The 22,019-nt window shown below is 39.6% G+C and overlaps 1 protein-coding gene across 3 annotated transcripts in view; it reads left to right on the top strand.

Annotated features, from left to right (window-relative positions):
• Positions 1-3,694: 3,694 nt before the first annotated feature.
• The window catches only part of dnah5 (dynein, axonemal, heavy chain 5), a 101,843-nt gene continuing 83,518 nt past the window's right edge, over positions 3,695-22,019 (top strand). The window contains exons 1-10 of one of the 3 annotated variants that reach the window (XM_053327431.1): positions 3,695-3,784; positions 11,845-11,979; positions 12,160-12,244; positions 12,513-12,679; positions 17,700-17,918; positions 18,494-18,631; positions 19,231-19,407; positions 20,860-20,973; positions 21,169-21,276; positions 21,750-21,872. In XM_053327431.1, the coding sequence (XP_053183406.1) occupies positions 3,695-3,784; positions 11,845-11,979; positions 12,160-12,244; positions 12,513-12,679; positions 17,700-17,918; positions 18,494-18,631; positions 19,231-19,407; positions 20,860-20,973; positions 21,169-21,276; positions 21,750-21,872 (1,356 nt within the window). Of the gene's footprint in view, positions 3,785-8,639; positions 8,697-11,844; positions 11,980-12,159; positions 12,245-12,497; positions 12,680-17,699; positions 17,919-18,493; positions 18,632-19,230; positions 19,408-20,859; positions 20,974-21,168; positions 21,277-21,749; positions 21,873-22,019 lie in introns of those variants that run through there. The other 2 variants (XM_053327429.1, XM_053327432.1) reach the window with 2 other exon arrangements.

The raw sequence follows: 22,019 nt of genomic DNA, 5'->3' as shown, positions 1-22,019 counted from the left end.
CTGCGTTTGCTGCTATATAAACATCCAAGCAGTCCAACTTCACTGAGAGCCAACTTTCCAGCCTGATACAACGCAGCTATAGGAAAATACATTGGCAGGCGTCCAACCAACCGTAAGAGAGACTGTAGCATTTGAATACAATCCATTTTGACAACATTCCTAACCATCTGAGTGGCAGAGGCAATTTCTGGGAGAAAGTAGGCAGTTTACAGACTTTTTTTTTAAAGAATGAAGTGTATGTGTCTGTAAGCTGCTGCAGTTATTGAATCATATGCACTTAGGTGGATGTGTGCGAATGCTGTGTGTGTATGTGTGTGTGTGTGTGTGTGTGTGTGTGTGTGTGTGTGTGTGTGTGTGTGTGTGTGTGTGTGTCTGCGTGTGTGGAGATGGTGAACAGCAGACCCCAAGGCACCAGGTGTCACAGTGAGAAACAGCTGAGAGACAGCGAGACAGCTGCTTCTTCTGGTGTGTGTCAGTGGTGGTCCGGCTCTTAATGATGGTGACGTCTTTCACCACACTGGACTTTTGCCTTAAAATGTACCTTTAAAGCTGCAACTATACTCCCAGTCCTCCTAATGCATGTGTCAGATGAGGTTAAAAATCTATTTAATGAGATTAGAACAAGCGAGGGCTTGATTGTGGTTGATATCCAGGAGGGTGCAAGCTCGAGAAAGAAAAACATCATCGCAACACATGTCGAAAACTCCCCACTGTAAAAGTTAACATACAGTGTTTCTACACTTTTGGAGGTGTCTTTGTTACAAAGTTGTCAAAAAAGCTTAAATAAGCACATACACATCTTATGATACAGTATATCTCAGAAAATATACCAATATCACAGCACAAACGTACCTTCCAATAAGAATGGTATATCTCACATTGTAAGTCAGTATGCGACTATTCCTTGAAAAGAAACGTCATCATTACATTACAACATGCACCTACAATTATAAGTTAAGATAATGGTGTTTCTCACAAGCACTACTACAATAAAGTCTGTGACAGAGGTCCCCATGTGTTATTTGGCTGATGTCAGGCACCAGTGCAGGCCCACAGGACCCATAAAAGGTGTTTACGTTTTGGATACAGAGTGATAAGGTAGGCAGGCCTATCCTTATTTGTTATGATGATGCCATCACATCAAACAGGCCCTGTGCATAGAGTGCAACCTATTGCCCATATGTGCGTTCATGGCCTAGCCTCCATCCGTACATCGGATCTGGAGGGCCAGAGATAAAAGTGATTCATGGTGTAGCGTTGGTTCAATCTACAGCGTCAACAGACAGATTTAAAAAATGTTCTGCCCACATCCAAAGGGTTCGTGATGGATACAAGCTGCAACGTCGAAATAGTCGTACAGCCCGAAGAAACTGTGATCGAGCTGTAATCATCCACACCTTGTAGCCTGCTTGTTCAAAACCAAAATTGGGTCACTGGCTAATAATCAAGAGCACATATGTCGCGAGGTGTCAATCATGCTGTTGTCATCAAATGCTGTGCAATGACAAGTCAGTGGACTAAAATGTGGTAAATAACTACAAGCTGTGCGCATCTGTCCAGCATGTCCGACGCACAGTAGACTATATCTCGCCCATGAAATCAGTCAGTGGTTTTTGGTCATCTATGGCAACAATGTGGCAGACCACCAGTGATCACTGCGACAGCTCCACTGTGGCTCTCCCGGAGCCAGACTCGCCCCTTCCCGACTTACCGGATTTGAAAAACGCCGCTATGTCTGCAGCGTCCTTCGCAGCCTCATCTAGCCCCTCTCCTGCGCTCATGGCTGTGGTCGCTTCTGTGGTAATCGCGATAGGAAAATCCTCAAAGGGTTTTATTATAGCAATGATTATTTATCAGCAAAAGCGGATCCTAACGCCTTTCATTGAAGCAGATCCGGTCATACAGGCTGTGCTCCCTTCATTAAGCGAAAGACCTCCTCCTCCATTTTGGCCGAGAAGGGAAAATCCTAGCGACCGATCGGCGGCGCTCCGGAGTTGGGACGTGAGGGAGAAGAGGAGGGAGGAGGGGGGTGGTGATAGTGGGAGAAGGCGGAGGTAAAGAAAAAAAAAAAGAGGGGAGGAGGTTTAAGGGAGGAGGGCTATTCCTTTTCGAGGGGTGGGTGGGGGGTGGGATATCCTGGTATTCCGTTTCGGGGGGTTTTGGTGCATTGTGCGCCACCCAAATTTAGTGTGCGCCACAGCACATCAGCAGCCCTTAACGTCACTCACTGCGGTGCTGATGCGGGCTGCGTGGGAGTCATTCGGTTTAATAGCTCAAGCCCAGATGTTATGGGAGATGTCAGGACACCAAAACATCATGCATATTCCTGCTGCTTTCTCATGCAGGGAGGTGTAGGTATAGCCTATAGTCCTCCTCAGTCTGCCGTGCAGGCCTGCAGAACTGAACCCCTAAAGCGAGCCTAATAATCCCATGAGGTCATTGAGTTGTGCTTTTGCATTATTCAGCGTCCTAACAGTTATGACCTACTACATGATTGCAAATTGTTCATAAGGGTAATATTTCTTCTGCCTTCAGTGACTAATCACGTTCTATGGCGGATGAGAGGGTGAAAATGACGATTAGAGATAGAAGAATTGTTCATTTCTCTCTTCATCTCCTTGTGATGAAGATGATGCTACAGTATGAGGTCATTTGCCCCACAAATCTAACCCAGTTCTCTTTGACAGCTGCAACTCAGTGCTTTCAGTTTAAGACGGTGCACTGCTGCCATCTATGGGTTATCTTTAATTGACTGGCAGTGAGAACATCATACATTGATCATTACATTATCACCCATAAATACTGATTGGTATGACGTAATTGACTTATTTATTCAATTTCTTAGGCCTAAAAAGAGATAGACATAACAAAAGCTCAGTCATACAACACCTGGACTAAGCCCAACTGGAATAGGCTATCTGAAGTACCACACACAAATAATAATAATAATGCTCTATAATATGTTTTTTCTCTTATCTAACAGCTAGGCCTGTGACGTAGTTCGATACAATTAGCAATTAGGTGCACCAGGCAAAGATAACTGTTTTTCTCCCTCAATAACATCCAACTACCTGCTCCTGACAATGATAAAACCAAAAGCCTGCAACAACATGCCTCCCACTTGAATTTGTATCCATGTATTCGGTTATTTGCATATTGTAGGGTGGATTAGGGTAATGTGGGCCAACTTTTTCTAATCAGTTATTTTAAAGCTAACCAGTGTGCAAACTGTGTACGTTATATTGTTTAACATTACACATGTGAACATACACAAGACTGAGCTCTTCCTAAGTAACCTAAGAGGCTTGCCCGAAACATCTGCATGGTCCACACAGATGGTGATCCTGGGGTCGTGATGATGGGGCCCTTGAATATTGTTGCCAAGGGTACAGAAGTGTTAATCTGGCCCTGCACACAGGTCCAGGAATCACCAGTTGAAGAACAATGCGCAATAGCCAGTTTCCTTCAGGACCAGCCCACTGTCCCTTTGCCCCTTTCTGAGCTGCCCCGTTACCTTGGAAACCACTAACAACACACATATGACCACATCTGAGTAAAATCGTAGGTACTGCGGCAGCCACATAAACAAGTTTGGAGAACGCTGAAACCTAAAAAGACGGTTGTCTTAAAGCGAATAAAGTTGCGAACTGAGAGTGTTGTCGCCTTTCACTTTCTGTGAAGGAATGCTTGAGCCATGTCCTTCAGCTCTCGCCTCGCCAAAGTGAGCTACAGGAACAGACCCACCCAGCCCTCTGTCCCAGCGGAGTCATTCAAGGAGATGCAGGTTTGAGTCCAAATACTTTTAATAGCCTATATCAGCAGGGCAACGTGATATTTCTTTAGGGCTCTGAAGGGAATCGGCCTATTTATCCATTTGAATCACTGTAATACCATTAGCATTCACATTACTTAATTGGAATGGAAAAAGGCACGTGTCTTGAACATCAGAGTTTTACATTTGATCTTTGCCTGCCTTAAAACAAGCCACACAACTGGTGATGCTAGAAATTATAGCCTAAATTACTGTCATATTTAAAAATCAAGTGGCTGTTCTAATGCCACTTTCTCTTCTAGTACTTCACTTCTCAAACTTTCAAATTAATTAATTATTTTTTTTGTTATTTGTTATTTAACATTGGTACAGAAAAAAAAACGGGTACCTATTTTATTTAGCACAGGGAGGTGTAACTAACTCAGTGCAAGGTGATATGAGTTGGGAGAGTAAGACCTCGCATCCGAATTCCCTACTCTCTTGAGTAAAAAAGGTAATAATTGAATTAATCTGCACTTCATTTTCAAGTCAAGAATTCCCTGAGCCAGTGGCCTCTCATCAGTGTTCAAAAATAGCTTGTAGCTGTAGCATGTCTTTTAACTATATACTGGTTGTACTACGAGCCCCTGTCCACTAGATGGCAGTGTGTTCATATTGCTATAATGTGGATCTTGGTTACAGTATGGCTGGGGAGCTGTTGATGAAGGTTGATGAGCAAGCATCTTGGGATTAATTGCGTTTTATACCTAGTGTGCTTTATTAATGTTGAATTATGTCATCTTCAGAATGGTCATTGTTATCAGAAATGTCTTAGAGGGTAATTTGGTGGATTTAAAACCAAGAAATTCAACTTTTCTGCTTGAACATGTTTAAAGTCACCCAGTCACTTCAGAGTCACCAATTCTTCCTTCATAAAAGGTCAGGATTAAATGGGCGTAATTCACATAGTATATGCGTAATGAGTGTTGTTTATTTTTTAGGCTCTGGTTTTATATGTGTGTTATGTAATGTGGTGATGTGGAGGCTACAATGACAATGATCTCATTTTAAAATAAATATCCACCTGCAAATTACCTTTAAGTGCTCACAGAGTGTTTTGCTAACCATACCCATACATTTTAAACAGAAAATGATTGGTCAAATGGCAGCAAACACAACATCTAGATCTGGACACACAATCATTGACTGGATTTGTGACTAAAAATGAGCGGTCAGTCAGCTGTCAGTGTGAAAACATCGACATCTCAAAAGCCTCTGCTTAAGACTGAAGTGTTTTTCAGTAACTGGTGTTACACAGTGTAGTGGGAACATTGTGCCATCTTCTCTGTTAAATATGTGCAGATCTTCTTTTGATGACAGGTTAGGTGACAAGAAAAGGCTCTGTGTGAACTGTCATCCACACGAGATGAGCCCAGTTAGCACAGCAAATCTTGCACTGTGTGACTGTGTGTCCAATTTATTTCAGCTTAGTTACAGACTGTAGAGAAAGTTATATTGCCTCAGACAATAGAGGCAATATAAAAGCACGGTAATTTATTGGATTAGATGTTTTAATTGTACCCAGGAGTGGTTAAAACCGCTGAGACTGCCATAAAAAGAGAGATGCAGATGAAGTCCTTAGAGCTGTTTCGGCTGCTGAGGCCATATTGTGCTACAATATGATTGGAGTTTTAAAACAGATTTATTTAAACGATCCGTGTCAGTGTGAGGATCTTCTGGGATAACACCGGACCTTTCTTTGTCTTTCTCCCTCTCTATGTCTTTCTCTCTTGGATCTCTCTAGCCCCTCATTTATAATTTACAGTCACTCTCCTGTTTCACGGCAGCTCACAACCAGACAGTTCAATATAGAAAATCAGTCATGGCATAGTGAAAAATTGATGACCTAACTGCTTTTGAATGCAAAGCGTCACGATCATTTCTTCAATATCAAACCATCAACGCATCTTATCTGCAGGACGCCACAGTAAAAGCTAATGGAATTTAATATCAATCAGTGGGGGAGGTGTGTTTGTGTGTGTGTGGGCGCTCGTGTTTGTTCAGTTGGTGAATGATTAGGGACTCCCACTGGGTCTGCAACTATTTTCATTATTAACTAAGCTATCAAATTATCTGTTAACTAATCATTTATCTATAAAATGTAAAAATAAAAATACAGCCCTAGGTGTCATTCTCAAATTGCTAGTAATCAGTGTGCAATGATAAAACAGAGAAAAGCAGCTAATTCTTTCATTTAAGAGAGTTGAGCCAGCAAATGTTCTGTGCATTTTTGTACACACTATATAATTTAAGTTGTTTTCTCATAATGTATAGTTCATGCCTGCAACCATTTCTGCAATAAAGTCTTCATTTATTCTTGCTTAACCATTTTTCACATTCAATGAATAACTCTCAATATAAAAGTGAGATGAAATAAAATCAACCACTGATGCAATTATGACTTGTAACACAATACTTAGACCGCATTAGATTAAACAGTCTATAAAAAGCACAATGCTATTAGTTTGCTTTTAAATTGTTAACATTGTATTCTTACTGTGTTGTTGTCTTATGTAGGTCACAGATTACTGCCGGCACTGCGTAACTAGTTTCAGTCAGTTAGCATACAGTGGTAGTGCATACAATATACTAAAAGGGTGTTAACTGTGGGAAATCTGGTGCCCTTTAAAAGGTTGCCAAAAGTCATCACTGTTAACTGATAATACACAGTAACTGATGTGGTATATTTTATTTCTTTGTGTTCATGTGTGCATTTGTATGTGTGTGTGTTTTTTAAGAGGTTATGTCTGAAACTGTTACCTGCCCACACCGTATTCCAATGTATCAACATTTCTACACCCACCTGCTTTCCATCCCATTGTTGTAATAGACTTGTAACATGAGAGCAGGAGGATGACAATTACCTTGCAGACAGGTGGTCATCCAACACCGCATTATCTAGTGAGCAGTCCCCCTTTTAGGATGCTGATAATTTCAAGGCAGCAACCTTTCTCACATGGCAAATAAGAAGGCTGATTGCTCACGAACTATAGCAAAGCCACTTGTTCTGTGTTCGGAGGCTGTAATTCTCTAATGTCATGAATAGCAAAGGCAATTAAGAGGGTGGAATGACTTGAAAAGAAGTGTCAGGGCGACGACGATGCTGCATTTTAAACCAGACTATCAAAACAAGGTAAGGTGACCCAAGAGTTCTGAAGTTACAGACAACTTGGCTTCTTGGCCTCTTTGGCCAAATGTAATTTATCATTAATGTGACAGGATTCAGTAAACAGCTCATGTGCTTGTATCAAAATGTAGCTGGTAGAAAAGTTCAAGAAGGCAAAAGGAGGGAGTCTTAGAAAAATATGTTTTTATGTATGAAAGCCAGTTTGAAAATGTTGTGCTCAGGTTATGCAGGCCAAGGAGTACACAAGGGGTAATAATGACAGGTTTTATCAGCCTCAGTCTTATATATTTATCAGAGAAAGATGCAACACCTAAAAAAGAAGTTGCAACAAACTATGAGAGAAATTGCTGAAATCCCCTTTTTATATAGATAATTAAAGTGCAAGTTTGTGGATAAAAATAAATGGCTATATTTTGTAGTTACCAAAGTTCTGAAAGTATGTCCATGTCTTATACATTTGGACTAAACCTTTATTTTATATCACTGAGTTAAATTTGAATTTGGACATCTCTGTTACCATCCAAAAATAATTTTAACACAAAACAATTGGCCGAGTGAATACAGTTGCTATTGACAATTGTAGATTGAATCAGAGGTTTGCCATGAAATAACACTTGTTGTAGTTTTTTTTCCAAAAGTTTTCTAAAACCACAACACAACACAGACTTTTGTTGTTTTGACTTTGAGGTCAGACAATCTTTTATTATATAAATTAGTTTTACCAGCTATACGGTGAATTTCACTGCAGTGTGACTTTTATAATGTTTGCCAAGTCATAACTACTAATGAAATACTGACTACTATAAAATAAATGTAATGTCCTGTGGCTATTTTTGCATGATGTATGTGATCGGGGGAGAACATAGGAAAAAAGCTATAAATTCAGGGGCTGAGGCTAAAGACTGCACAGTTCAAATATAAATAAAAGTCTGGGTATGTGGAGTTACAAAGACGTGAGGTTACTAGCCCCCCGTAGTCTGCGCTACATCTCTGCTTGAGGCTAGAGGCCCGAGGTTACATTAACCGCTTCTAGCATAATAATCTCTGTGAATGTGTGGAATATAAAAAGATCATGCCTCTGATTCTACTACATCGATTTGTATCCTTTTTTTAAGCTGTCCCTCATGAGTTCAACAATGTTACATGAGTGCTCAATCTGTGGACTACTCTAAAAAGGGGCACACAAATGGCACAGTCTTTTTAAATAGTTGGTCACATGCATATTTGTACTGAAGTTAAATGCTTTGTTCTGGCTGTTTGCCACCCTATAGTGATATCTTAGATGTGTCCACATTGTGTGTGTGCGTGTGTGCTCATCCTGTATGTTAGTTTATGAGCACATGGTCTCCCTACGTATGTGCTTGTGTTGTGTAAATGAGTATTCATTCACACATGAATGTATGATGTACTAGTTGCAAATTGCTTGTGTTTTTTGTTCATTTTGAATAGTTCATAAGGGATTATATCTATCCTGACCGGAGCTGGCTGTGAAAATGCATACACTGTTGACAGGAATGGCCATTAAACATAAAGCAGGTATAGCTTCAGTTCAGCTGGCTGAGTGGTCACTACTGACAACTTGATAGGGCTAATCCCTTTGAGGGTGTGAGTATACAACTCCTCTGTGTACATGTAGAGAAAGTGATAGCAGATTATAGAGAAGATATAGAAGGGTTTGAGCTGGAGAGGTGAGGAGCTGTCATGTCTCAGATGTTTCGGAAACAGCTCTGGAAACAGACTGTTTCCAGGCTCATTCGGGTAAGAGAAATCATGCAGTGTTATTGGTGTTTTTGTTTTGGTGTCATTTCAAGGTTCTCTGCCATTTTAGCTTACCCATCCATGTAATTCTCATGTAAGTACTGGCTCTGATGGCATCTTTCATTTACCACACTGTGATTAGGAACTTAAATGGACAAAAATAGCTGCAAAACTTTATGTAACCAGGGTTGATTTGGCAGTGTTTGATATTTCTATTACCTAGAAGATTTGGATTATGATTGAATCCTATTCTGTGTTTATTTGAAGTTTGTCAAGGACCTGAGAACATCTTTCATTGCTTTTTAAAATTGTAGATAAATGATCAAACTATAATTCAGGCAAATTTGACCTGCTTCACTATCTTTCGCAGTTTTTTTCTCATTGATTGGTTTGCTTATTATTGGGATTTTCCGTCTCGCCATAGTTTATCTCAGGATGGGGTTTTGTCTATGAAAGCTATTAATGTTAGCTGTTATTACATGAGGCTGCCAGTGCTGGTACCTGTGTCTGTATTATGGGAATAACTAATCACGGATGTGTGTGTTTGTGTGTGCCTGTTATTGTCATATCTCAAGCATGTTATTGTTGATTAGTGTATTTTGAGTGTTTGTGTATTGCATTTAGTGGTGGATACATTGTGTGTCTTTGGGCTGAGATGGATGTTTAGGCAATTTGGAATAAACGAGAGAAGGGGTGAAACAGTTGGTCGCCCAGCAACTGTTGGCTTGGCTTGCTTTTTTTTCATGGTCGACCTGTGATGTGTTTGTGTGTGTTTATCTCCAGAGACTTTGACAAGGCTGATGTGATTCATTGTCACAGTTCTGTGGTAGATTATTTGAATTTATTTTAATTATGTGTGCAAATGTCTCTATTTTGTAATGTAAGATTGGTTGTTTTATTGAACAATCATGTTTAAAAATACAAAAACAAATAAAAAATACTAACAATACTTTTCAACAACAGGGCTGGAAACAATACAACTACCTGAAGTACACCTCAAGTCATATAGTTCATAGTGTAAGCCTATGTTCATCATGGTCAGCTGCAACTGTTTTCAGTCTCTGGTTTCTTTCTGTTTTCAAGTTTGGCTGTCTTAAGATATACCTTACAGGAGTGAACTATAACTGAGCACTGATATTACAAAGTCTTACATTTAGTATACAGTATATTATTTTTAATTTCATATGCGAGTTGACTGACTGAACTGTATGTAGCGAGACCAAATTTGCAGTGCTTAGGAGCCACATCTCTGTCGTGGTGACCTGTGCAAGGCTTTTCTTGCAAGGAGTTTGTTTGTGCTTGGCAAATGTTGCCATACTTTTTGAGAAAGTTAATAATTCAACATATTTTGTGAGTGGTGCACCTATTTGAGATCTTTCTTTTTTTCTTTTTTCTTTTAAATCTGAAAGGACTCAGCTGCCAATGGGCTAATGTGTTACTGCTCCGGCTAACCCTGTTGACACACACATTTTGCATGTGTCCTGTCCAGACTCGCATGCTCCACCTCACTCTAGCTTGCATGACCAAACCCCCAGGCCCTAACAAACAAAAATCAATACCTTGACTCTTAACCATCCTGAGTTGCAGAATATATTGAATTATCTCTTATCTCTCCATGTTCAGGTCCTTGCTCCTTGCTGTCTTTTTTCATTCTCAGGTACTATTACTTTTCTTCCTACCTTCATTTCTTCTTCCGTTCATTTTTCACTTTTTCCCATTTTTCCTCCCTTTGTTTTCCTTTTCTAAATTTCTTCCGCTCTGTGCACAGCTGCCCATCCAATACTTCAATCTCCTTTCCTTCATTTTTAAAGAGAAATTGTTTTTCCTCTTTTTTCTCAGCTCCCTCCTCCCATTGTATCTGTGTTTTTGACCATGTGTTCAGCCCTCCCCACCCTCTCTTCCTCCCTCAATCATTTCATGTCTATCTAATTTATCTTTTGGACTTGGCATCTTTTTTCCTTTTCATCTTTATGGTCCTCATAGCACTTTATTCAGGGATATATATGAACTACCTCTCAAAACATCACATTCTCCCATTTCTCCCATCTGATTCAAACTACAATTCAAGGGACACACAAAGACAACTTACATGTATGCCCTGTTCTCGATTTGTATTCCATGCACCTTCGCCAGTAAAGCAAGACATATAAAGAAAAGGTCAAGGAATTATTAGTACATGATCCACACAGATTTCTACTTAAAATCAAAAGAAAGTTATAGGAGAGAAAGGGAGAGCTGGATGACAGAGAAACTTGAGGAATAAAACGGAAGTTGGTGATCAGTTAATGTGTCGTTCTCATTGTTAAAGTTTAATCCTGTTATTGAACAGTGTCTAAACAGACTGGTATATAAAAGGGTTGGCTTTCAAGTGTTCTATTTTTGGCCTGGCCAGTCATAGCAGGATGTTTCCTGCTTTGTTGCAGAAGTGAACCTTTTAAAAGATAGTCTCACCAAAATGACGTCAATGCAAAAAGTATTTAAAGCTAAAAAGAGCTTTTCCTGTCAACCCCTGTTTCAATTCCAAGACAAAAGAAAGGGTAAATAAGAGAATTTAAATGCACCCTGCAGCCGACGAACCATGCAACACCAGGTTTCATGTAATTTATTGGCAGACCTTGTCCCTGTGTTACTAAGCAGCAGAACCTGGCAACACATTGTGGCTGATTTTACTGTCACCATCCTAAACCAGCTGTGTTGCTGTTTAATCCATTCAAAGAAAGCTTGGATAGCTGCTAAGAGAGTCATAAGAGAGACATGGAAGCACTGCTTAAAAGTAGCGAGATGAAAATGAAGATGTACTTTTGAAATTCTTGAAGGAACAGTGACTCACGTTTTGGATATTTTTTGTCATCTTGTGTGGATACAAAGTATGGAAGGATATTATGCATTTTATAATTTTTGACAAATCCTACTTGGTCATTCATTCATTGAATGGACTGTTATTTAAATGATGTCTGAGCCGATGTGTAAGACCACAGGAGAGCTTCAATCATCTGTCATTACCAACAGCCGCATCACTCCATACAACGTATGTGAAATAATATAAAATGGCTTTGTGCTCAGTTTGGTCATGTCATGAGCTGGGCTGAATTTAAAAGTAACTTGGCTATCTGTCCTGATATTGAAATTGTCCTCATGTTTTGTTTAGCAAAAGTTGAAGGAAGAGCGAGAAGCTAAGCGTGCACAGCTGGATGGAAGACATGACTACGTGCTCAGCATTGTGGCTTCATGCCTGGGACTGGAGAAGGCTGATGTGGAAGATGCCATACTGGAGGGGAATCAGGTTCTCAAATTTTCACACAGCATGTTTTTATTGTAGAGAAGACCATACATTTTCAAAATACTGTAGGTGTAGCAGCAATCCAATGCTTTTGGTCATTAAAATGACCAAAAGCATTGGATTGCATTTAGGAGACTGTTTTGTCCGACTGTGCTGAAAGTTTTCTTTTCATATCTTTCTTAGATTGACCGCATGGAGCAGTTCTTTGTGACTGAGGGGCTTGCACACCTCATGTTTTACTATCAGGACATTGAGCCACTAGAAGGAGGTAAATGAAATGTGAAAATGTATGCTTATAAAGAAATACAAATCGGTAGGCTATATCGAATTTGCAATATGATTTTTAGGTTTTGTCTGTGTCACATGATCTCTCTTAGTCACAGCACAGCTGCATTGTAACTGATGAGCCCCCCAAAATCAATCATTACTCAGTTCAAAAGAAATATATCCTAGCATCAATATCACAGAGAGAAGTTGTGATGATACCTTGTGTTGTTTTCTCTATCCACTTCTGTGCTCAGCAGCATCAGCATCAGCAGCAGCAGCTTCTGCTCCCTCTCAGCTTGTTGCCCAGCAGCCTGGTCGCAGCAAGAAGTGTAAAGTGTTTGTGACAGACGGGAGGGATGTGGCACTGACCGGAGTTTGTGTCTTCTTCACCAGAGCCAACACTTCCAAGGCAATCACCTCTGAGAACATACACAGAGTGAGTCAGTTTGCACCGTTTTGGGAAATGTAAGTCATGACTTTCAGGGTGACGTTGGTTGATCAAGGATACAGAATAAAGTGAACCTACTCAGACAGACATCAACCGTTATTAACTTAATTTTTTTTCCAATCATACTGTGTCTACATGTTAGAATAATATGAAGCATATGTATTTGATTCCTTTTGGAAGTGATTTCTCTTTGAGCCCTTTTGTGTTTTCAAAGGTTTTCCTTAACTAAAGCCAGCTCCTTTTCATCCAGACCTAGTGAGTGAGGTTTGGCTTCATCCCTCTGATACTGTAGGCAGTCCTGGCTATTGATTTTTGCTGATCACCTGTTGTCAGCAGCAAAACTAATCACCGCCACTGATAATAGGGCATGCTTGTTACCAGGCATTCTCAGCAAGTGGGAGAGGAGGAAGACATGTGTTTGTGTGTGTGACAGAAAGAGCTTGTGTTTACAGCACCACTGCATTAAGATAGATAAATCATAGTAATCATGATAAAATAAATAAGGTTAAATTTGAAATTGAATGTTCATCATCACGTATTGCTCTACTCATTGGTGGATTCAGTATTGGAGCTGAAACCCTTGAAAATGCATGCTTTGTTTGTCCAGTGTTGTTTATAGGCTACATTAATGTTTAGTACAAAAAAGAGCATCAAAAATAGGGATAACTAAACCAAAATTGTTCAATCTGTTGTTAATATGAACAGTGTAAATGGTAGCTGGAAAAACAAACAAACAGAAAGATATTTTCCTCAAGAGATGGACCTATACAGAACTAAAACGAGAGTGAGTACTGGACTTATTTGTTTGTGTGGTGGCTCACTCTAATCCACCATGTCAAGCATTTAGACCTTGTTAAGTTCTTTAATGGAGTAATGGTGAAAAGAGGACCTTACCGGAGGAAAGATAAACATCTCTACGACTCACCAGGAGATAAAAGCTTAAATCAGGTTAGTGTAAATGACTGAAAACACAAGTGAAATAGACAGAGGGCCGACTATTTGTTTTAGACAACTTTTGTGACTTTCTCCTGGTAGCTGAGAAATTCACCTTCATTCCAGTGAGTGCACATTTTCCCCATCATCTCTTCAAATTATCACTGAATTACTGAATGACTTTGTTGTTGTTGGAGGCTAACAATCACTGCTGTACTATTTACTTTGATAAAATGATGAGGTGCCCTAACTGTACCATCTAGTACAGATGTAGATGCTTAGATTAGAGACAGAAATACAACATGAACTAGACACATCACTTGTTGGTATGTCACACGCATGGTAATATTCACCCAATTCACCCTGCTTACCTAAACATGTTGATCTCATTTGCAGTCAACCACACCCAAACAATTAACATTAAAACAATAAACATTTGATTTGGAAATAGTTTATTTACTTTTAGCCTTACATTGTTAAAGTGAAGTGCACACATACATAATTTTCTTTCTTTGCATTTGAGTTACCTGGTTGTAGGGGGAGATCTCTGTCTAGTTCAAGCAAAAGTTGTGGTTCTTCTCCTACTTCTTCTTCTTGGATGTTTAATGGCAGCTTGCATCCAATATGTTGCACTACTGCCATCTTCTGGAATTTAACTGTTCCTACCACACCCCAGCTTTCATATTCTTGCCATCAGCCCATTTTCTTCCCATTCCACTGCTTCCATACTCCAATATATCTTTTAAACATGCCCCTCTTAGCCCTGCTCTTTCCATTCTTTCCATCATGTCCTTCCTTTCTGACACATATTTCCTGCAATTGACAAGTGCATGTTCTGTGGTTTCTGGTGCCTAGCAATACTCACAAAATCCAATATCCCACTACCCAATCCCAATACCCACTCTGTATTGTATTGAATGTAGATGCCTTACTTACATCATTGACCTTTTTCCATGTAATACACTTCCCTGTGTGCAGGAATCCAATTGAATGTAACCAAAGTGCCTTTTCTAATCAGTTGTGAATACTTTTCCGTGATCCCATATATCAGGTCCTGATGATTATTGGATATACTGAGCTTTAGGCTGTACATAGCAGATGCTGAGTCACTGCAGATCAAAACTCTCTTTTGTTAGGTTTCTTCAGCCCACTCCAAAGCTAAATAACATATACCTCAACTGTATATACACTCAAAAAATTTGACATGCGTTTACTTATTTCTACTTTGGCACTGTTGAACCTGTTTTTTCTGTTACCAGATCTTTCGATCCATCCATAAACCACCTTCAGCGGTTCAAGTACCCACATGGGGTTGCAGGCACATCACTGTTGGACAAAACTCCTCTCAATACACTCCCAACTCTCTTACTGATGCATCTGCTGTCTAGCCAAAGTTTTTTTAATGTTCCCTCTCTTTCCCAGCAAGCTTGTAACACCATTTTAGTTGGATGGTTATCTCTGTGCCCTCTCAAATTCATTCACTAAGTCGTTTCCTGCACAAAAACAACGGCATCTCTCCTGTCCCAACTTATAATGCACACACAGGTGATGTTCTCGTTGCTCCTAATCACCATTACTTTCTTTCTTAAACTCCCAGTTAACTTTCTCAAAAATCCACCTTCCTCCCCTGTCCACTTCCGTCACAGATGCATTCATGTTTATTGTGAATAAGACTGGATAATGTTCACTACCTATGGTCCCATGTTGGTACACACTCCAGTCACATATGAGAGCAATATTATTTGAAACCAATGTAAAATCCAGTGTCGATTTCTTTCCTGTGTTAACATTTATCCTTGTTTTACTCACATCATTTCAGCAGACTAAGTTCTTCTCATCGAACAAGTCTTCTATTACCTGGCCATTACTATCTGTTTTCTCACTTCCCCACAGTGTATTATGTGCATTGAAGTTCCCAAACCACACAATGCTTGCTCTACTTTGCCCCTCTATTTCTTCAAGCTTGATCAATTCCATTCTTTTGCTAGTATTATAGTAATTCATAACCACTAACTCCTTCTTTCCCACCCATATTTCCACCACTACATACTTCAGTTATTTTCCAATACCCAGCACTGTATAAGGAATCTCTTCTCTGATAAATGTAACAGTAACTGTATCTGCCCTATCTCGCCTAACTGACACATTTCCATTCAGAACAAATCTAAATTGGGTTTCAGAAAACTCCCTTTGATTGTCTATATATTGTTTAAAGTGTTTCCCATTAGCTATGAAACTCCTTGCATTCCACTGGAATATATGATTACTATTATCAACCAATACATGGAGATTCTTGACTTTCTTGCACACTGAGATTATCTCTCACCTCTTCCAAGACCCTCATATCTAGATGATGCGCTGCTGCTTTAACAATTATTTGAATCCTTTCGATCTTAGACTTGACTTGAACTGTTGCATTTATCACTACTGCTATGAAAGTCACCAACTTCTTCTTCTCTTCCCACATCTTCCTTTTATCATCCTGTTCTCTATTCACCACCCTTTGCCTGTTATTGTAGCCATGCTCCTTATCCAGCCTTTCCTGTCCAGCCATCTTAACTGCCTCTGCATAAATCACCTTTTCCTTCACCCTTATCTGCTGGACCTCTACTTCTCTTCTCAACACCTCACAACCCCAATAAGCAACACTGTGATTCCCTCCACAATTACAGCACTTAGGTCTCACTCCCTCTCCACACTTACCATCGTCTTGTTCCCCACCACACCTAGCACATATTTTCTTTCCTTTGCACACCTTAGCCACATGTCTAAATCCCTGGCTGTCAAAACATCACATTGGCTTTGGTATAAACTCCCTCACTCTATATTTCATAAACCCAAAGTATAACTCTTCTGACATAACTTTTGATTCAAAATCCAAAACTACCAAAATTGTCTCAGTTTCTCTTTTCTTTGCTCCCCTTGCCATTGTTTTAGCACTTGTGATCATCTTATTTCGCACCCTCAGATGCTCCACCAGTTCCTTCATAGTGAATGTATGAGGTATTCCCGTGGTTATCCCCTTGCAACCACTGACCAACTTCTCCCCCACTCTTACTACTTTGGATATGGATTTTTCTTTGCCTTCTCCATCTGCTCATCAGTATTACATCCTATAAGCAAGTTTCCATCTCCTAAAACTCTTGCATACTTCACCTCTCCGACCTATCCTCAGATTATTTTAATTAGCTTCAATGGATTGACTTTCTTTACTCCCCCCTCTCCTTCAAATCTCACTACTATATTCAGCAACCTTTCCTTCAGGGCCTTGTCCACAACCTCTCTACTGTCACTCTCCATACTACCTGAGAAATCTTCTCTGTTTTTCTTCTCCCTCCCACCACTTCTTCCCATTCAATCTCCCTCTTATCATCTCACTAAATTCCATGCTGGTGCTGTCTCTCTTCCTGCCATCCTGTCAGAGTTTCCGAGGAACAGTGCAACCGTTTTACCGGGCCTATACAGGCCGTCAGCCGATATCTCTACAAACTACTCCCATGACCCTCTATCCTAAGGCTACCAAGTCCCAATGTCCACAATTCCAAAACTCCAGAATTCAAACCTTCCACCCCTTCACCTGTGCTCAAAAGTTGTGGTTATGGGCTGAGGTCTCTTAAATCCTGGAATAAGCTCATCAGGCTGAACCATGTGTCATGGGGTGGGGGTGGGGGGATGGGGTTGAGTTTAGTTTGTTTGTTTTGCTTTTAGCTGTAGTTGGCGTCCATTTTGTTTACCCCATGCATGTTATTTGGTTTAGCCAAGCCAGTATATGTTCCCTCATGTAATTATGCCTAGATGGTTTTGTTAAGTTAACATCTCAGTTTCTTTGTTGTTATATTGATTATAGTTTGTTTGTGTTGACATCTTTTATAGGCCTAGTTATTAGCTTATTGGTTTTGTAGATTTTTTTAATTTTTTGGGTAAATAGAAACCCTGTTTTCACTTTATACTCCTGTCTCCTCATTGCTTCACTGTTTGATCCCAGTTCATTTAGAGTATAATTTAGTTCAATGTCAAAAAAGTTGCATTGATTTCTGCAGAATGAGAATATGTGCGCACTGTTGTCTATTTCTAGGATGTAAATTTTAATATGCTGGACACAACAGAGGTGGGCCTGTTGAAAAGTGTGGAACAGCTGCTCTCAGAGATCTTCATCCCCACGTTGAGGAAGATGAACCATGGCTGGGGAGAACTGGCCAGTACCCAAGCCCAGGCTGTCAAACAGGACTTCATATCATCATTGGAAAGCTTTGTGTCTGTTTTGGCTGGAGCACAGGAGAGCCTGCAAGAAAAGGTCAGCAACACACAATAAAACATGACGGTTTGATTCTTAATTCTGATTGGATGAGTGAGTCAGACGTAAAATACTGTGACTTGACTGTAGTATTATTGTATTATTTAATCAGAAACTGATTTAAATATTTGTGTTCTAACCTGATTTTATACCCATGCCAGTACTTTGGAATCTATATGTTACTCTGAAAAACACATAATACATACATGATTTGGATTAGTATAGGGGAATAAAGACTGTCGTCTGTCAACATTTTTTCATTACAGCAGTGTTAACTGTTTCATTTATGTCAGCAATAAACATCAATGTTTTATAGAGGACTTGCAGTTATATGTGTACATGTAATAAACATCCACAGACATTTTAGCATAATACAGTTCTTTTCAAGAAATAAACAGTAAACAGTATCACAAACTATCATCTGGGATGTTCATAGGCCATCCAGTCAGACAGCCTCTTCTTTTTGGATGAATTCTATGAAGCATAGACTTGTGTGAGCACACAGAGGCACATCCACAAACAAATAAATTACACACACCGCAGCAAAAATAAACCATGTCATGACTTGCCTCCAGGTTACCTTAAAAGAGTGTGACACATTTGACCTGCGGGTGCTGAAAGGTCCATCAGACTACATGGCAGCAGCCAACAGCACAGAGACAACAGAAAAGATAGAGGCCTGCATGAAAGTCTGGATTAAACAGATAGAACAGGTAAGAGGTGACTGTGTACTTAAACATATTCAAATATGTTACTGCTGTAATATTATATTCCTCTTTGTTGTACATTGCAGATTGTGGACAGATTTCAAATCAGAATTTAGAAACAGATTCAAGTTTATACATATTTATATGTTTAATTAAATGCGGCTTTTGTCAGGTGGAGTTGAGCAGGAACAGTGTACAACAAATAGCTATTTGATCCGATATGTTTTTGAGATGATTTAATGAAGCTGGAGCAACAAATGCTTAAAATGCATTTTCATCCTGAAAGGCATCAACAGTATCTTGACAGAGCAGCTGCAAAGTATATATCAATTTAAGGGTGCCCATGGGTGTTTTTAAAAGAAATATGGCTGTATAAAGTATTTTGGCAGCTTGTTTCCTTACCTTAACTTATACCTTTAAAATTTCATGTTAGTAGTTGTTTCTCACAACTCATACATTCAATGATTCAAATAACAGTTGAAAAGGGATGCAAAATGGTCACATAAAAAAATAATCACATGGAATCTGTGACACTGAGGATACAATGGATAAACTGTAGAGATGATGCTTAAACAGTGAGGAGATGCAGTACATCTTTTTTCTAGGTTCTAGCTGAGAGTGACCAGCTGAGGAAAGAGGCAGATGACCTTGGCCCTCGGGCTGAGCTGGACCACTGGAAGAAACGAATGTCACGCTTCAACTACCTTCTAGACCAGCTTAAGAGCCCTGATGTCAAGGCTGTTCTGGGTGTGCTCTTGATGGCCAAATCGAAAATCATCAAGGTCAGACATTCATATTAGTCACTGCTTGATAGTAGTGACTATATACAGTGGCGCAAAAAGTGGGTATGCACTATATGCGGCGCATAGGGGCGCCACAATGGAGGGGGCGCCAAAGCGATGGGGGTAAAATTATTTCGAGTCTGCATTTTCTGTATATAACAGCGTTTGTGCATGTGTAGTAAATGATATGATCAATAATAGAGGCACGTCACTGATTAGGCGCCCCTCCGCCTACCTCCCCTGCCCCTCCGATAATCGCCTCACCTCCGGGGAGAGAGGTGAAAGCACCGGAGCGCCTCTCCACACTATGCGCGCCGGCGCGCGCCCCCTCGAGCACGCGCTAGAGCAGGAGTGTTTTCATTCGAATCGTGTTGTCATTTGATGACAGGGACCTAATGACATGGAGAGACAGAAAATAAAGCTCTCAGGGGCACAACACAGAAAACGGAAGAGGGAGAAAGAGAAAGATTTTGCAGGGATGAAAAAAAGCTTTTCAAAGTGGTTGAAAGACAGTAGGTAAGTTATGTCAGTGTATCAAGAGGAGGCTTATAAACATTCAGGTTAGCTAAAGCTACTACTAGTAAAACAACAGGTTACTGTTGTCTGATCAGTATTTACAATATAACAGATCATGACAAGAAAAATAAAGGAACTGGTTTGTGGTTATTTTGTTGTTCAGACAGTTATCTTTTTTTTTTTTAACTAGATGGTGAATCATAAAACAGATAAATTATAGAACTTGGGAGTGATACACTTGAGTTTAATGTCTTCACTCGGATATAACACTACAGTGCTGTTGTGATGTATCTGATAAGTCAGATCAGATGCAGCGTCCAATCAGTAAATGATATCCAATAAGGATATCATTTACAATTAAAATTTCATATTTTTATATGTGGTTTGACTGCTGTATTTTTGAAACCTCCTTAACACAAAGTTCATGTCATTCAGGTGTGAGGATGGAGAGAAAGAATCAGGACACACATCTGAGCTCGCGACGCTCACTAGGGGCACTATCGTAAATCTCATGACTGTCTTAAAACTGTCATAATGTGATGTCGTCTTAACCCTTAACCCCTTATTTCGCTCAAATCATACAAATAATACAAACACAAATAATACTAATACAATAACATAAAGTGACTGAAATTACAGCTGGGTTACATAACCACTAAAAAAAAATTCAGGCGGGGGTGCCGGGTGGGGGGGCGCCTGCAATGTATCTGCATACCCCTCAGAAAGTAGGTAGTTGCGCCCCTGACTATATATACCAAATATACACATTATATGATTTTACAGTCTCACAGTACACTATTTTCAGTCTACAGAAATCTGTTGGATCTATCATTTTATCATTTTATTGTTGTTGTTTTTCTTATATAAATGTAAATATTCTGCTGTTCACTGTGATGCAACCAAACATAAAGGTCAGTAACCGTCTGTTCTCTCTAGTCATGGCGGGAACTGGACACCAGGATCACTGATGCAGCCAATGAGGCCAAAGACAATGTCAAGTACCTTTACAGCCTGGAGAAATTCTGTGACCCTCTTTACAACAGTGACCCTGTAAGACAAATGATTTATTCACTTTGAAGATGACGTGTTCTGCTGTCTTACCTCAATTTGTGAGAATGGTTTATTATACAAGTACTGCTCAATGTTATAAAATGATTTTGAACAGATCTACGTGTGCAAATACGTGTAGTTACATAGGTAAGATGTACCAATGCATTTTTAACAATTATATCTGTTTCGAACCAGGTATCAATGGTGGATGCAATCCCAGGTCTTATCAATGCCATCAGGATGATTCACAGTATCTCTCGCTACTACAACACATCTGAAAAGATAACATCACTCTTTGTCAAGGTAGTTGTGGCTTCTACACTGCACAGTGCCAGAGGATTGTATAAGAATAGGTTATTTTCCTAAACACTTGATATTATCTTCATTTGGATTTAGAGAACTGTTTAATGTTTTTATGGGTAAATAAAAGGAACTGGTTAATGTCACTATGCCTAGTAAGGGCATAGTGACATTAACCCAGACTGATGAACAATAATATCAGTAATCATACAGGATCATACAGTTTCCATTTCTAATATCCCAGTGTACAAATTACTGGAATGTAGAAAGAATAGATGTGAATAAAATAGGAATCACCTGGGTTTTTACAGTAACTATAATACAGCAAACAAAATTGCCTCTGTGACCTTTTTGTTATACATGCTCATGATATCATGTGCACTCCCATTTAGCTCCCAAGGTTGTTCATTTCAAGTTGTCTGGGTCCACCAATAATTCAGATGTATATGTTTCTCCATGCTCATCAATATCTCCAGGTGACAAACCAGATGATCACAGCCTGCAAAGCTTATATCACTAATAATGGCTCTAATTCAATATGGGACCAGCCTCAGCAAGTTGTAGCTGACAAAATCAGAGCTGCCATCCACCTAAACCAGGTACTGGATAATAGATTTGTGTGCACCTTCATTTTTAATGTAAATCACTTGTAGTTATTATCAGATGTGTTTTATCATTTATTTGCATAGTTTGATACAAACAATGTGTTTGTTTGCTTTGTATGTATGTGTCTTTCACATACATTT

This window comes from Scomber japonicus, chromosome 10, assembly GCF_027409825.1.
Source record: "Scomber japonicus isolate fScoJap1 chromosome 10, fScoJap1.pri, whole genome shotgun sequence".
NCBI lineage: Eukaryota > Metazoa > Chordata > Actinopteri > Scombriformes > Scombridae > Scomber > Scomber japonicus.
This window is presented reverse-complemented; position numbering and strand designations above follow the sequence as displayed.